Raw genomic sequence first — 14,174 nt, forward strand, 5'->3', positions numbered from 1 at the left:
TCTTATATAACATATATTATTTATTATATAATATCTATATATATATATATATATATACTATATTGTAGTATATCATGTATGACACCATATCTTATCTTATAATATCTATATATAATATAAAAATCACTTTTATTATATATAATATATATAACCGGGCAAGAGAATGTTAACTCCTATGCAAGTACACACCAATTTAAACGAATGGGAGGGTGTGTGCAAGCATTTACAACACAGTCTTTTCTTACTTGTTGTGCGTAGGCATAGAGACACGCCAAGAGGTAGCGTCCTATCTTCTTATATAATATTATATAAATTGTTAATATTATCCATAGTTTGTCCCTAGGGACAAAAGCAGTCGATATGGTGAGGTAAACAACCAAATACAAACATTAATCTTCCAGCAACAAGTTTTTGATTATGATCTTATCTATTACATATTTACATTACACAAGCTAATAGGTCTAACGTCTTCTATACCTACTGATCTTTGTTTTAAAATTATTGCCACGAAAACAAATCAATTTCAAAAGAAAAAAATTCGATACAAAAGTAAGAATGACATGCTTTCCTCTTAACTTGGAAAGTGAGGAAGAGGTGGAACTTCATGGGAAGAAAGAGACATCTTAAGCAAGGAGGTAAGATAGAGGAATCGTGGATGCAAAGAAAATGGTGAAGTGATTATTGTCAATTAATGATGATTACCTGTTTAAATTTATTTAATTAGTATTTTAATGACAGCTATCTTCCACCAAACAAGTTAGGGATTAAATTAAGCAAAGCTTTAACAACTATGATTAAAAAAAAAAGTGAAAAAGTAAAAACTATTTTTATCTTAATATATATCTGTCGTACAAATCAAACAAGAATCGTATTAAACACGTATCATATCATTGTTCTATTCGTTTTCTTCCGTGAAAATCAAAACGTTGTGCCGTGCACGGCAGGTTGAATACGTTTTTTTTTTCTTTTTTTCCAATTTATGACCGTTAGTCTTGAAAAAAAAATCGCATTCCTCCATTTCTTCTCTGAATTACAAGAAAATTTCCTATTTCATGTGTAACCTGCCACTGTTCCATCTAGACATCCAATGTAGTGAGTGGCCCCCACATGTAGTATTGAATGGGTAGGATTGATGACATACCTGCCGGCCTATTCGCTGGCACAATACCGACCAACGGCGAAATTGTATGGAATGTTTCCTGGCAAAGATTTAGGAAAGTGGAGCTCAAATTCGCAGAAGATTCGAGGTTCATTCATCTTTGCCTATAAATTCTGGTTTGTTCTCTAGGTTGAAATTTTATTACTTCTTTCAATCTATCAAAATTTTCGTTTCTGCTCTTAGAAATAATCAGTGAAATCTGTTTTATTTGAAAATTTCCCGTAATTCTCAATCTTGGGTTTTGGGTTTTGGGTTTTGGGTTTTGGGTTTTGGTATTAGAAGGGTTAGAGAGTAGGAGAAACAATGGCTTCGCAGTTACCTGTAGGACTTTATCTGGGTCCGGCAACTCAAGAATTGCAGAGAGTGATTTTAGATGTAAAGAATGAAACCCATTGTTTCAAAGGTTATCTAGGGCGGCTTCAAGCCACTCTTGAAAGCATAACTCCTCGCATCAACGAAATAGATCGTTTGAATGCTCAATTGACCAATCAGCAGAGACAAGATATAGAAAGGTTGAAGGTTGAATTAGAGAAGGGTCAAAAGCTTGTAAAGAAGTCTGCTTCTGTACCATGTTGGAGCTGCTTCACGATGTGTAGGTATTTGAAGAAAATCAACAAACTGGAGAAAAAGTTGCTGCGGTTCTTTCAGATTGATGTGCCTGTTGATATCTGGCTTGACAATAAACAGATTCTGGTTGATCTTAAAGACATGATCAGTAAATTTGATGCCTTGAGTTTGAAATCGGATCACTCTGGTCCTCAGATCAAGGACAAGGTTTTTGGATTGGAAGTGCCTCTGATGGAATTGAAGATGCAATTGTTTAGAGAAGATGTTATGGTTCTAGGACTGTGTGCTCCTGGTGGTTGTGGGAAAACAACGTTGGCTACCATGCTCTGCAGAGATAGTGATGTCAAAGGTATTAAAGAAACTGAAAACCCTTCTTTTTTTCCCAACTCTAGGCCTTAATTTTGCTTCTGCTTTCTTTTCAGTTATATTCATTTGAAATTTGTTTTATGCCCTCTGGATTTTAGCTTCGTTTGTTTTGCATAATAAATTTTAATTATATTTCTAGTGGCAATTGTCTTACACTCTGGTTTAACAGGCAGGTTCAAGAACATATGCTTTCTTAGCATTTCAAGCTCACCTAACTTTAAGGCAATAGTACAAAGATTATCTGAACAGATGTTTCCAAGTGATCCAGTCCCTCAGTTTCTAAGTGATGAAGAAGCAGATATGAAACTGGGAAACCTGCTGGTGCTAAGTGAACAAAAGCCCATGTTGTTGGTTCTTGATGATGTTTGGGAGGACTCAGTTGTTCAAAAATTTATCTTCAGAACAGGAGGATATAAGGTCTTAGTTACTTCTAGAACTCAATGTCAAACATTTGATTGTAAATATTCTTTGAAAATGCTTAGTGATGCGGATGCCATGGCTCTGTTCCGTTACTCAGCTTTTCCTCAAAATGGGGATGTGAACTATGAGGAGCCTGAAAGAGATCTTCAAAACAAGGTGTGTTATTTAGGTCCTATCTGCTTAAATTATGCTTTCTTTCATGTATGCAAATGAGTAATAAGTATTTACCCAAAAAAACAAAAGTAAGAAGTTGAAATTTTGTAGGGGTGTTATGTGTATGCTTACATTCTTCTGTAGTTCCTTATGAACTATAACTGACTTAACTGGAAATTGTTAAATTGCAGATAGTGAGAGGTTGTGGGGGACTCCCTCTCGCTCTTAAGGTGATTGGCAGTTCATTGCGCCAAGAGCCTATCGAAGTATGGCAAAACACAGAGAAGATGCTATCAGGTTGCTCCATTTTCGAGTCTCAAAGTGATTTGCTCAGGTGTCTCGCTTCGAGTTTAGACTACTTAAATAAGAAGGTTCAAGAATGTTTTGTGGACTTGGGTTCGTTTCCTGAAGATGAAAGAATCCCTGCTTCATCTCTTATAGATATTTGGGTCGAACTCTATGACATAGATGAAGTCGATGCTTACATCAACCTCCTTGAGCTTTCCACTCGAAATCTTGTTAATCTGATCGAAATAAATAGGTACGGTTGGTCTCTCCCTCCCTCCCTGCACACCATCATCCTTTCATCTCCTTTTTTCTCCTCCCTTCCTCCCCTTTAGGCACTTCCTATATAACATGTATATTTCATTTTATAATGTCAATATTGTTATCTCATAGGGGTGTGAAGGATTTAAGCTCGAAATTAGCTAGTCCAGCTGGTTTGTCATTCATTTCCTGTCTGAAACCAAGGATCTGAAAGACATACCGACATATTAAAGGGGTTTAAAGGAGATTGGAACATGACAATGATGCTTGGTAATTACAAGTAAACAGTTATCCCATAATGAGTAATAAAATGACCTTCACCTTGGTATTTAGTCTGTCATGTGCTGTGCTATGAAAAGAAATGAATATTATACCAAGTGCACTACCTGATCTGAAGTCAGATACTCATGGGAACCCCTTCTTTATCCATTATTTGCTTTATCTTTTTCTAGTATGCTTCTATCTCTGTGTTCAACTATCTAATCCATAAAATTCTCCTTGCAAATCAGTGGAGATGCTGGGCAGGTTGATGGTAACTTGAATGGGCTATTTGTTACACAACATGATCTGCTTCGAGACTTGGCTATCTACCGAAGCCGGCAGAAGGGCACAAGATTAATCATGGAAGGAAGAGAAGACAGCCTTCCGAAGAGACGGAGAGAACAAGAGCACCAGTTTCAAAATGCACGCCTTGTTTCTATCTACACAGGTTTCCTAAATCTTCATTCTATTACACCAAAGTGCTTCTTCAATCTATCATATTTTCTGGTTTTCATTATCTTTGGCTTATTTTGCAGGTGAAACGTTTATATCAAACTGGTGCAATATGCATTTCTCTAAAGCTGAGGTTTTAATCCTGAATTTATCTGAAACAAAGTATACTTTATCCCCACTCATGGAGGAGATAGAGAAGCTGAAGGTTCTGATCGTCAGAAATTATGGGCGCTACTGTGCCCAGCTGAGTTTGACCACGCCTGGTTATTTGTCCAATATAAGAAGAGTGAGGTTGGAAAAGGTTTTGATCCCAACCCTTAATGAGATCACGATGCCATTGAAGAACTTGCGGAAGATTTCTTTGTTCATGTGTGAGGTTGGCCACGTCTCTAGGAGCTATGACTTCAATTTCCCTGACAAGTTACCAAATCTTGTGGAGATTAATATTGACTATTGCAAAGATCTTGTGGAGTTGCCTGAAGGACTCTGTGATCTCGTCTACTTAAAGAAGCTCAGCATAACCAACTGTCATGAATTACTTGCACTACCCCAGGGAATTGGATGCATGACAGATCTAGAAGTGTTGCGTCTGAATGCCTGCACGGGATTGTTAGAGTTACCCAACTCCGTACAAAATCTCAAGAAGCTAAGGTTTCTTGATATATCTGACTGTTTGAACATAGAGAGATTGCCTGTAGGGATGGGTGAGTTAAGTCATTTGGAAAAGCTTGGCATGAAACAATGTTGGGGACTGAGTGAATTGCCTAGTTCAGTAATGAATCTTGTGGATTTGAAGGAAGTGATCTGTGATGATGAGACTGCTGATCTTTGGGAACCCCTCCAATGGCATTTATCTAAACTGAAAATTACAGTGCCTAGAGACATCAACTTGGCTTGGCTTGGAGTTGATCTGTAGAACTTGTTGCCAAGAAAAGAAAAGGAAAAAAAAAGAAAATTTCAGGAAAAAGAAAAATTGAATTTGAGGAAGAAATAGAAGCATACATCAATCATTGCATCATGATGGAAAAAAAATCAGGTGGATGCAGCCTCCCCTTTCCTATCAATCCCCCCTCCCCTCTGGTGTGTGTGAGTAAAGATGTGAAAAATGTAAATATGTTATGTGGACAAGAGACTTATTACTGTTGTCTGTTTTCTTAATTAAAAAAAATTCAGCTTCTGTCCAGAAAAAAAAGTCTGTTGTAGGTGCAACCATTTAAAATTTACAGCATTACAATCTATAAGCATCTTGTTTGAGGATGAATCATATCATATGGTTTCAATTTTATTGAATGATATATCTTTTAGTTATGTGATGACCATGCAAAGATCCTTGATGAAGAAAAAAAAAAAAATGAAAAATACATTTGGTGTTAATCCCTCAATGTATCTGACAAGTTATTTTAGGGAAAATTACAAGGTGATTCACAACACAGATAGGTTTTGATTTATCAAATTACCCATTCAATGTCATTGTCTACAAGTTCATCCACCATCTAATCTCCCATTTTTCTCCACCCTGAGATCTAGAAGCCACCCATAGTCTCGGGCAAGAAAGACACCAGCTGCCAAAGGCTCAGTCCGAGGGACAGGTGGATTCGCTTTATTCATGATTACAAGGGCAACCAACATATGATTCGCCCGAATATCCAACATCTGATTCACCGCTTCACAACCCAGGTTCCCAATTCTTCAACTCGTCAAAGAGATGGGGTTCATGATCTCACGAACCCCTGCCAACGTGAAACCCCTGAACATTTTTCCTATCAATAGATTTCATCCATCTAATGAATTGAGGAGTCAAAATGCTAACATATAATGCCCTATTTGTTTAGAAGGATTTTGGTGGGGTGGGAGTTGAGGGGTGGGATAGTTGTAGGACCTCTCCCACCCCGTGGGATTTTAGCTCGTTTGGATGAAATGGGGTGAGAAAATGTAGGAACAGTCTTCTGTTCCTCTGATCTTATTGTCGGCTGACGTGTCCCACAGATTCTCACACCCCAGCTCTTTCCAAAGTCCCACCAAACTTTTTCCAAAGTGCCACCAAATTTTGGTAGAATTCCTACGGAAAGTGGTTGGAGATGAAGCGAACCTTCAGCAACTCAAACAACCGCTGCCCCTTGCAACCTATGCAACCACCCAGTTTGCAACTTCTCATGACCCTGATCCCTCTCATGTTCTCATAGCCGACGATCACAAGTGCAGCCAAAAATATTGGAACAAACCAAAGGTTACAGGTCCGATGCACAATGGGTTCACTTGCAAATCGGACAACAACAAGAAGGATTTCAGCCAAGGGTTTGGTTTTGGGTTTCAACAGCAGGGGTTTCAGATGAGTAAAATGGTGGGTTCACTTGCAGGTCCGACACCAGGTGTCTCTACAACCTCCGCCCCTACAACCGCCCTCTATCTCAGTCACTCTCCCTCCTCAACCCTTCTGATCAATGCTCACTTTCCCCTTGTGCTGCAACCCTCTTTAGAGAGAGAGAGAGAGAGAGATCGCAGAGGAAGAAAATTATAGTGCCCTCATCTTATGCCCACCTGCGTTGGAAGCTTACAAAAATAAAAATAAAAAAACCAAAGAAGGAAACGCCCTTTGCAACCTCCGCCCTTGCAGCCATCCCCTTATTTTACTCATTTCCCCTCCTCTGCCCTCTTGATCAATCATCACTTTCCCCTTGTGCTGCAACCCTCTTAATAGGAAAAAAAAAGGAAGAAAGGAGGAAGAGCCCTGATTGTACGCCCACCTGTGTTGGAAGCTTAAGAATAAAAAAAGGACCGAAGAAGATGGAGAGGACGATGATGTTTTCAGAACTTACGCCATCTCTCTCTCTCTCTCTCTCTCTGCTTCAACCAAACGACAATGGAATGGAAAAGTTGAGGGTAAATTTTAACTTTCCTATCTTGTCGGTTAAATAACCCCACCCCATCACCATGTGGGTCCCAATCCGTGAAGAATCCCATCCCAGGGACCCCACTAAACAAACGGGGCCTAAGGGTTCGACCTGCATGCACTCCCCTTGTCCTCAACCGAAATCTCGTAAGAACTTTTCATAAAGAGTTTCTGAGATTGGCGACTTAGCCCATTTAGTGACTTCGGCACATGATCTCACGAACCCTTCCCAATGTGAAACCCCTGGACATTTTTCCTACCAACACCAAATCTATCAACTGTGTTTTCCTCCTACATTCGGACCCAGAAACAATGCAATAACATTTTACTAATTTTTCATTAACTGTATTCACTATATGATGAATATGATAGAGATAAGCCACCTTAGGCTATCATCTCCCCATGTGAACAGTTAAAGATTCAGTTATAGTCCACGTGGTCAGTTAGAGTCACTTAGAGTCTATTATTCTAATGTCATTCCTTTATAAGAAATGTATAAATATGTATTCTGCAATCTGTAAGAAATGAGAAGATATTTTGTTTCTTCATGGTATTAGTAGCCTTTTCGCTCTAACGAGCTTCCTTTCCTTCTTTCATTTCTTGATTTTGATAGAAATAAGCCACCTTAGTCTATCATCTCCCCATGTGAACAGTTAAAGATTCAGTTATAGTCCACGTGGTCAGTTAGAGTCACTTAGAGTCTACTATTCTAATGTCATTCCTTTATAAGAAATGTATAAATATGTATTCTGCAATCTGTAAGAAATGAGAAGATATTTTGTTTCTTCATGGTATCAGTAGCCTTTCCGCTCTAACGAGCTTCCTTTCCTTTTTTTCATTTCTTGATTTTCTTCCTTTTCTTCTTTCGTTTCTTGATCTGTTTCTTTTTTTTTCATTTCTTGAGTTCTTCGTTGAAGTTTTCATGGCGTCGCCGTTGGTCACTGATACGTCCTCTGAAACTACTCCGTCATCGGCTCTAATTGCTCCGCATGTTTCTCCACAATTGTCGCTGAAGCTCACATCTACCAACTATATGTTGTGGCGAGCTCAATTCGTTCCTCTTCTGAGAGGATACAATCTTCTCGGCTATGTTGATGGTTCATTTCCGAGACCATCGCCGACAGATCCAAATGCCATTATTTGGGATAGACAAGATCAACTCATACTGAGTTGGATCATCTCGTCATTATCGGAAGCAGCAATCTCTCATGTTGTCAGTTCAACTACAGCTTGTGTAGCTTGGATGACACTCGCTAATGTCTTTGCACCATCATCGCGCACACGCATTCTTGATATGAAAGATCGTCTTTCTCGTGTTCAGAAGAATACTGACTCAGTCACAGACTATCTTTTATCAATTCGTTCCATTGCAGATACTCTTGCTGCAATTGATCAACCGTTTGTCGATGAAGATCTTGTCCTTGCGACTCTTCGCGGTCTCGGAGTTGATTATCGAGACTTTGCAACTTTTGTTTTTCTTCGTCATGAGCCAATATCCTTTGTTGAGCTTAGTGGATTACTCAAAAGTCATGAGCGTTTTCTGCGCTCCATTTCACCGGATGGTTCGCTGCACATATCAACTGCAAATGTTGCCTCTGCAAGTTCTATGAATCAACGAGGTTACCGATCTGCTGGAACTCGATCTCGATCTAGATTCCGTGGTCGTGGCTTTCATAATCGAGGGGGTCAATCTCGATCCAATGGCTATCAGTTCCAACAACAACAATTTCAAGGCCCTATGCCTCATCAATCCTACAGATCCAACAGTGCTCCTCAATATTCTGGTTAGCCTCGTCCATATCAGGCTTCTGGATCATCATATCATGGCAACAACAACTCCACAATGGCTGAATGCCCACCCTCACCTTCATTCATGGACCAGACACAAGATTGCTCCCAAATCTGCAACACCAATGGACATACTGCCTCTACCTGTCCGCAGCGCTTCAATCATGCCTTTCTCGGTACCCCTACCCCTTGTGCATATTCATTTAGATCACCATGTTCTTATAGTTATTGGCAACTCAACAACAACCATTTCAACCCTTATATCGGCTATGTCATTGGAATTTGCTATTAAGGGTTTAGGATCCTTGAACTACCTTCTCAGTATTGAGGTCGTGCGTTCATCTTCTGGCTTCTTTCTCAATCAACGGAAGTATGCTTTGGACTTGCTTCGTAGTACTGGTATGGATGGTGCGAAGCCTATAACAACTCCAATGTCTACTTGTACCTCTCTTACTTCCACTAGTGGCTCTGCCCTGTCTAATAGTAGGGACTATCGTCGTGTTGTCGGCTCCCTTCAATACTTAATAGTAACTCGGCCGGACTTAAGCTTTGCTGTCAACAGAGTGGCTCAATATATGCATCGCCCAACCGATGTCCATTGGTCCGCTGTAAAGGGGATCTTACGCTATGTTAAACATTCCCTTGGGGATGGTCTTTGGTTTCGCAACTCTTCTACCGTCTCTCTTACTGCCTATTTAGATGCTGATTGGGCGGGTTGTTGTGATGATCGCCGCTCCACCACCAGATATAGTGTTTTTCTTGGTTCCCACTTGGTATCCTGGTGCTCACGTAAACAAAAGACGGTATCTCGATCATCCACCAAAGCTGAGTATCGGGCTGTTGCTGCCGTTGCTACTGAGCTTGTTTGGTTACGTTCCTTGCTCACTGAGCTCGGGGTTTACCTTGCTACGCCACTGGTAATCTGGTGCGACAATATCGGTGCTACTTATTTGACAGTAAATCCTATTTTCCATTCTCGCACCAGACATATTGAAATAGACTTCCACTTTGTGCGAGAGATGGTTGCGTCTCATCAACTTTTTGTTCACTATGTTTCTACGGTAGATCAAATTGCTGATGTCTTGACTAAGAGTCTTTCCCATGCTCGATTTTATTCTCTACACGGCAAACTCACCGTTGGCTCACCCCCGGTTTGTTTGAGGGGGCCTGATAGAGATAAGTCACCTTAGGCTATCATCTCCCCATGTGAACAGTTAAAGATTCAGTTATAGTCCACGTGGTCAGTTAGAGTCACTTAGAGTCTATTATTCTAATGTCATTCCTTTATAAGAAATGTATAAATATGTATTCTGCAATCTGTAAGAAATGAGAAGATATTTTGTTTCTTCATAATAGAGATAGTACGGGAGGGTGAGGTGGTTCAGATTTCAGAAATATGGATCTGGATAAAGAATTTTAGTAGGATGAGGGATTGAAGGTTCAAAGTGAACTTCACCACTCTCCCCAATGTGTGCGGCGCCATTAATGGAGCCCCATCAAACTTCACCGCCTCCCCCGGGATTAGAACTGCCACGGTTTCCCTTCTGCCTACAGATGTCATTCTGGCTACCATGCTTTGATTTTCTCTTGAGAGAGAGAGAGAGGTCTGGTGGTGAAGACATTAGCACCTCCATTCTTTTGGTAATGAGGTAATAATTACCAAGGTGGTGGTAAAGAGGAAATCAACAATTTGGAGTTCTTGTAACCTTGTCCCAAGTCCTCACATGATGCGGAGGAGGGTGAAAAAAAAAAAATTAGAATGAAGATGAGGGACATTTTCGTAAGAAAAAGTAAGCTCATGAATCCCATGTGAAATTATGACCACGTCTTTGAGTTTTTAGGGTTTTCAGGCCTCTAGAGTGATAGAGTGACCTTTTTTGTAGTTTCATATCCTGTGTCTCCTACTCATCAAACTTAAGGGATTCGTTTCAATTTTTTCCAACATTCTAAGGAGATCAGGCACGGATGTCCTCTAAACCCTTATCTCTTTATTTTAAAGGACTCTCCATATTGTTATCTTATTATAATTTATACAAGTTTGAACTTATTCAAGGAGATTAAGATCTTTCATTTCTTATTCACAGATGATGCGTTATAGTTTTGTTGTGCTTCTTTGGATGATGTTAAAGTCATTCACACTGAATTGGAAGCAATCCGCGACGGAATGTTACTAGCTCTGACCCTTGGTTTGCAAAGAATTATCATCAAATCCAACTATCAACCCGCAATTGCTGCCTTGAATGGGCTGGCTTCATCCCTAGATTGGGCAGCTACATCTCTTGCGCGGGATATCATCTATCTCTCCAGATTCTTTACCTTAATTTTATTTGGTTACATAAGAAGAGATCAAAACTCTCTAGCTGATTTCTTGGCCTTTGGAGCTGCAAAGCTCGGGTTTCATCATGTTTGGTGGTTACATCCATCCCTTGCTATTCCCGGGAGATCTTCTTGGGCATCTTTCTTTCAATAAAATATTTGTTCTGATAAAAAAAAGTCATTCACACAATCCTTCAGCTTTTTCAGGATCTTATTAGACAACATGTATGCCAATACCAGCAAGAGTGAAGGGTTTTTATTTTTCCAGTAAAAACACCTGTATGTCTGTGTGAGCTAATATATAGGCAATTAGGAATGAAAGAAATGTTTCCATCTTGTATCTACAGTTCTACTTAGGAGTTCCCCTATTAAACTCTAAAATCTGAAAAAATATACTTTGATAACATCCTCGTTAGGGTCCAATATAAACAAGCAAATTGGAAATTACCATTTTTTCCTTTTTTTTTTATGGACCAGAAAAGATAAACTATAAAAGTAAAATTCTGCATACATCAATGTTAGTTTTGGTGTTCAGTCTTGTAGGCTACATATGCCTAAAGGAGAACCACGTCGTTGATAGGCCTGAGCCAAAAAGTAAATGTTGGAAAAAGATTATAGATATCCGAAAAAAGAGGAATGACCCTTGAAGGGCACGATGTGGTTCTCTAGTAAAAAGTCCTTTAAATTGCTCCGAACTTCTTTGATATCCCATCCCTTCGCCTAAGCCTGCCTCAATCCGCATAGAAATCCTCTCATGCTGGCTTCAAAAGTTTTTCCTTTCATCAAATAATTGGCAGGATATGAGATACATTTTCATTCTTTTAAGATATAAGTAGTTAAGCCAAAGATATTGTTACATGTATTTGAGACATGAGTACAAATCATAATAGGGAAATTGAAATTTGGGATGCATTGAAACGAAGATTCCCTAAGTTCAAATTGAAGGGAAGTCACCTGTGGTTGGGCTAAATGATTCCCTGAGCTCGAATAATAGGCCTCCACGGGCCGGTAATGTTCACCATATTAGCTTCTACCTCCCATGGGCGGGTAATGGATTTGTTGCTTGTACAAAAGACAGATGGGGAATCGACTAATCCTAAGGAGACTAATCGACTAATCTTAGGGAGACTAGCATAGTAACCCATTGTCATAGTCTCCACCTACTTAAATAGTAGATGCACACGGGAAATCGAACCTGAGACCGTATACCTATCCACGCAATCTCCAATTAAATCTAACCAATTGGGCAATCCACACATGGATCCATGGACATACTTAAATCAGTGAATTGCCTCTTACGGTGAGGTGGAGGGAAAAAAATCGTCTGCAATTCCGATCTCGTACAATTCCGTGAAATATCACCTTCAGGGGTGACACGTGTATTGATACCAATGCAATGGTTTAGATCTAATTTAAATGACTCTTCACTGATTTAAGGTTTTATTAATTGTACCAAATATGGACCATTGCATTGGTATCAAGACACGTGTCACCCCCTCAAGGTGGTATTTCTCTAAATTATACGAGATAGGAATTGCAGACGATTTCAACCCGAGGTGGAGTAGTAATGAGGATGGTCGGTTAACGGTTACCACATTAATTTCACTATTAATTGCTTGAGGTTTCGGCATGTGAAGAAGGGATCGATTTCTTCCCTCCTTGTTTGATCAAATGGTATCATGTTGTAAATTAAAAAGAAAAAAAAAAAGGAGTTATACTTGGAATTTTATAAATAAAAAACTAAAGATAAATAATTAAAAAAAAAAAAAAGGTTTTTGACAGTAGACAGCTAATATACTATAAGGAGTTAGTTATCGGTATCGGTTGTAGCTGATTCCGATACGATATGGATCGATATCGATAAGGATCGGTTAAGGATCGGAAATTGTATAGTATGTTGGATCGGTCATGGTATCGCCTTGGATCGGCCAATTTTTTTTTTTTTTAATCTAAAATATTTAGAAAAATGAAAAACAACCAAAATCTAGTTAACTGAATCACCCATACTCGGGATCTACGAGCTCGTCGATAATTCAAGGCCCCATTTGCCAAACAAGAGCTCCAATCAGAAAACAAAGAGGCGGCGAAGAAACTCGTCACTCACTGCTTCAATCTCGGCATCTCTGCTCTTCCCTCTTCCCTCTTCCCTCTTCCCTCTTCCCTCTTCCGTCCCTGCCATCAATGTTGTTGAACTCGTTGTACCTCTTCTTTTTTGTTGTATTAATATAAGTATTTATTTTATATTATAAAGTTTTAAAATTGTGACATGCCCCTTGTTTTACTTTTTACATTTACTTTCACTTTAACTTTTGGTAATGAGCTCAAAAGTGTTGGAAGGAAATTTTTGAATTAAAAATTCAAAAAACACAAGAGCAAAACCAAAGACTTGTCTTTTAGGACAAGTTTAGTCCCACATTGGAAATAGAGGAATAAAAGTGTGAGTATATATATATATATATATATATATATTTGTTATTTAAGGGTGCAAGTCCTTTGGAGAGGCATTCTCCCTTGTCATGTGTGTGTGGGTAGTTTCTGGGGTACTTTTGAATCGTGCATAAGGCCGAGGCTGAGTGTGTGCCTCTATACAGTGTACAGGTAGCACCCATATGAATCTATATACTATGTATTCTATTGAGAATAGGACATACGTTTTTTGGCATTTTCCTCTATATTTTCTCCTCTCCTTCTTTGTTCTCTATTTAACCATTGCATAAACACTGTTCAAAACCTTGCTAAGTGAACCTAGCCTCTCTCTCCCAAAGGATCAGAGTCGATGTACAAACAGCCCATATGAATCTATATACTATGTATTCTATTGAGAATAGGACATACGTTTTTTGGCATTTTCCTCTATATTTTCTCCTCTCCTTCTTTGTTCTCTATTTAACCATTGCATAAACACTGTTCAAAACCTTGCTAAGTGAACCTAGCCTCTCTCTCCCAAAGGATCAGAGTCGATGTACAAACAGACAGAGATCACAGGGTCGCTTTATCTTGGAGGTAAAACGCAGGAATCCCCATTTGTACTGATATAGGGGGTGTTTCAGACCTTAAGGAGAGTGTCTTCTGATACAACTCAACCCACCTTGGTTTGTTTGCTTCAACGTCATTGCATCAAAGGGTCTTCTTTGAATCGTGCATAAGACTGAGGCTGAGTGTGTGCCTCTATACAGTGTACAGGTAGCACCCATATGAATCTATATACTATGTATTCTGTTGAGAATAGGACATACGTTTTTTGGCATTTTCCTC

General features: G+C 39.3%; 1 protein-coding gene across 1 annotated transcript; it reads left to right on the forward strand.

The window, feature by feature from the left end:
* The first annotated feature begins 1,149 nt into the window (after positions 1-1,149).
* Positions 1,150-5,229, forward strand: LOC122058429 (probable disease resistance protein At5g66900). The gene is made up of 5 exons (XM_042621113.1): positions 1,150-2,075; positions 2,262-2,668; positions 2,857-3,206; positions 3,721-3,920; positions 4,009-5,229. The coding sequence occupies exons 1-5, from the start codon at positions 1,463-1,465 to the stop codon at positions 4,839-4,841; spliced, it is 2,403 nt and encodes an 800-aa protein (XP_042477047.1). The 5' UTR covers positions 1,150-1,462; the 3' UTR covers positions 4,842-5,229.
* Positions 5,230-14,174: the final 8,945 nt, after the last annotated feature.

The sequence above is a fragment of the Macadamia integrifolia genome, chromosome 12 (assembly GCF_013358625.1).
Source record: "Macadamia integrifolia cultivar HAES 741 chromosome 12, SCU_Mint_v3, whole genome shotgun sequence".
NCBI lineage: Eukaryota > Viridiplantae > Streptophyta > Magnoliopsida > Proteales > Proteaceae > Macadamia > Macadamia integrifolia.

Excerpts from the sequence above, each read along its gene's own strand:
- LOC122058429 (XM_042621113.1), top strand. The coding sequence starts at position 1,463 with ATGGCTTCGCAGTTACCTGTAGGACTTTATCTGGGTCCGGCAACTCAA. Across the intron at positions 2,669-2,856 it reads AAAGAGATCTTCAAAACAAG|ATAGTGAGAGGTTGTGGGGG; the intron begins GTGTGTTATTTA and ends GTTAAATTGCAG. Across the intron at positions 3,921-4,008 it reads CCTTGTTTCTATCTACACAG|GTGAAACGTTTATATCAAAC; the intron begins GTTTCCTAAATC and ends CTTATTTTGCAG.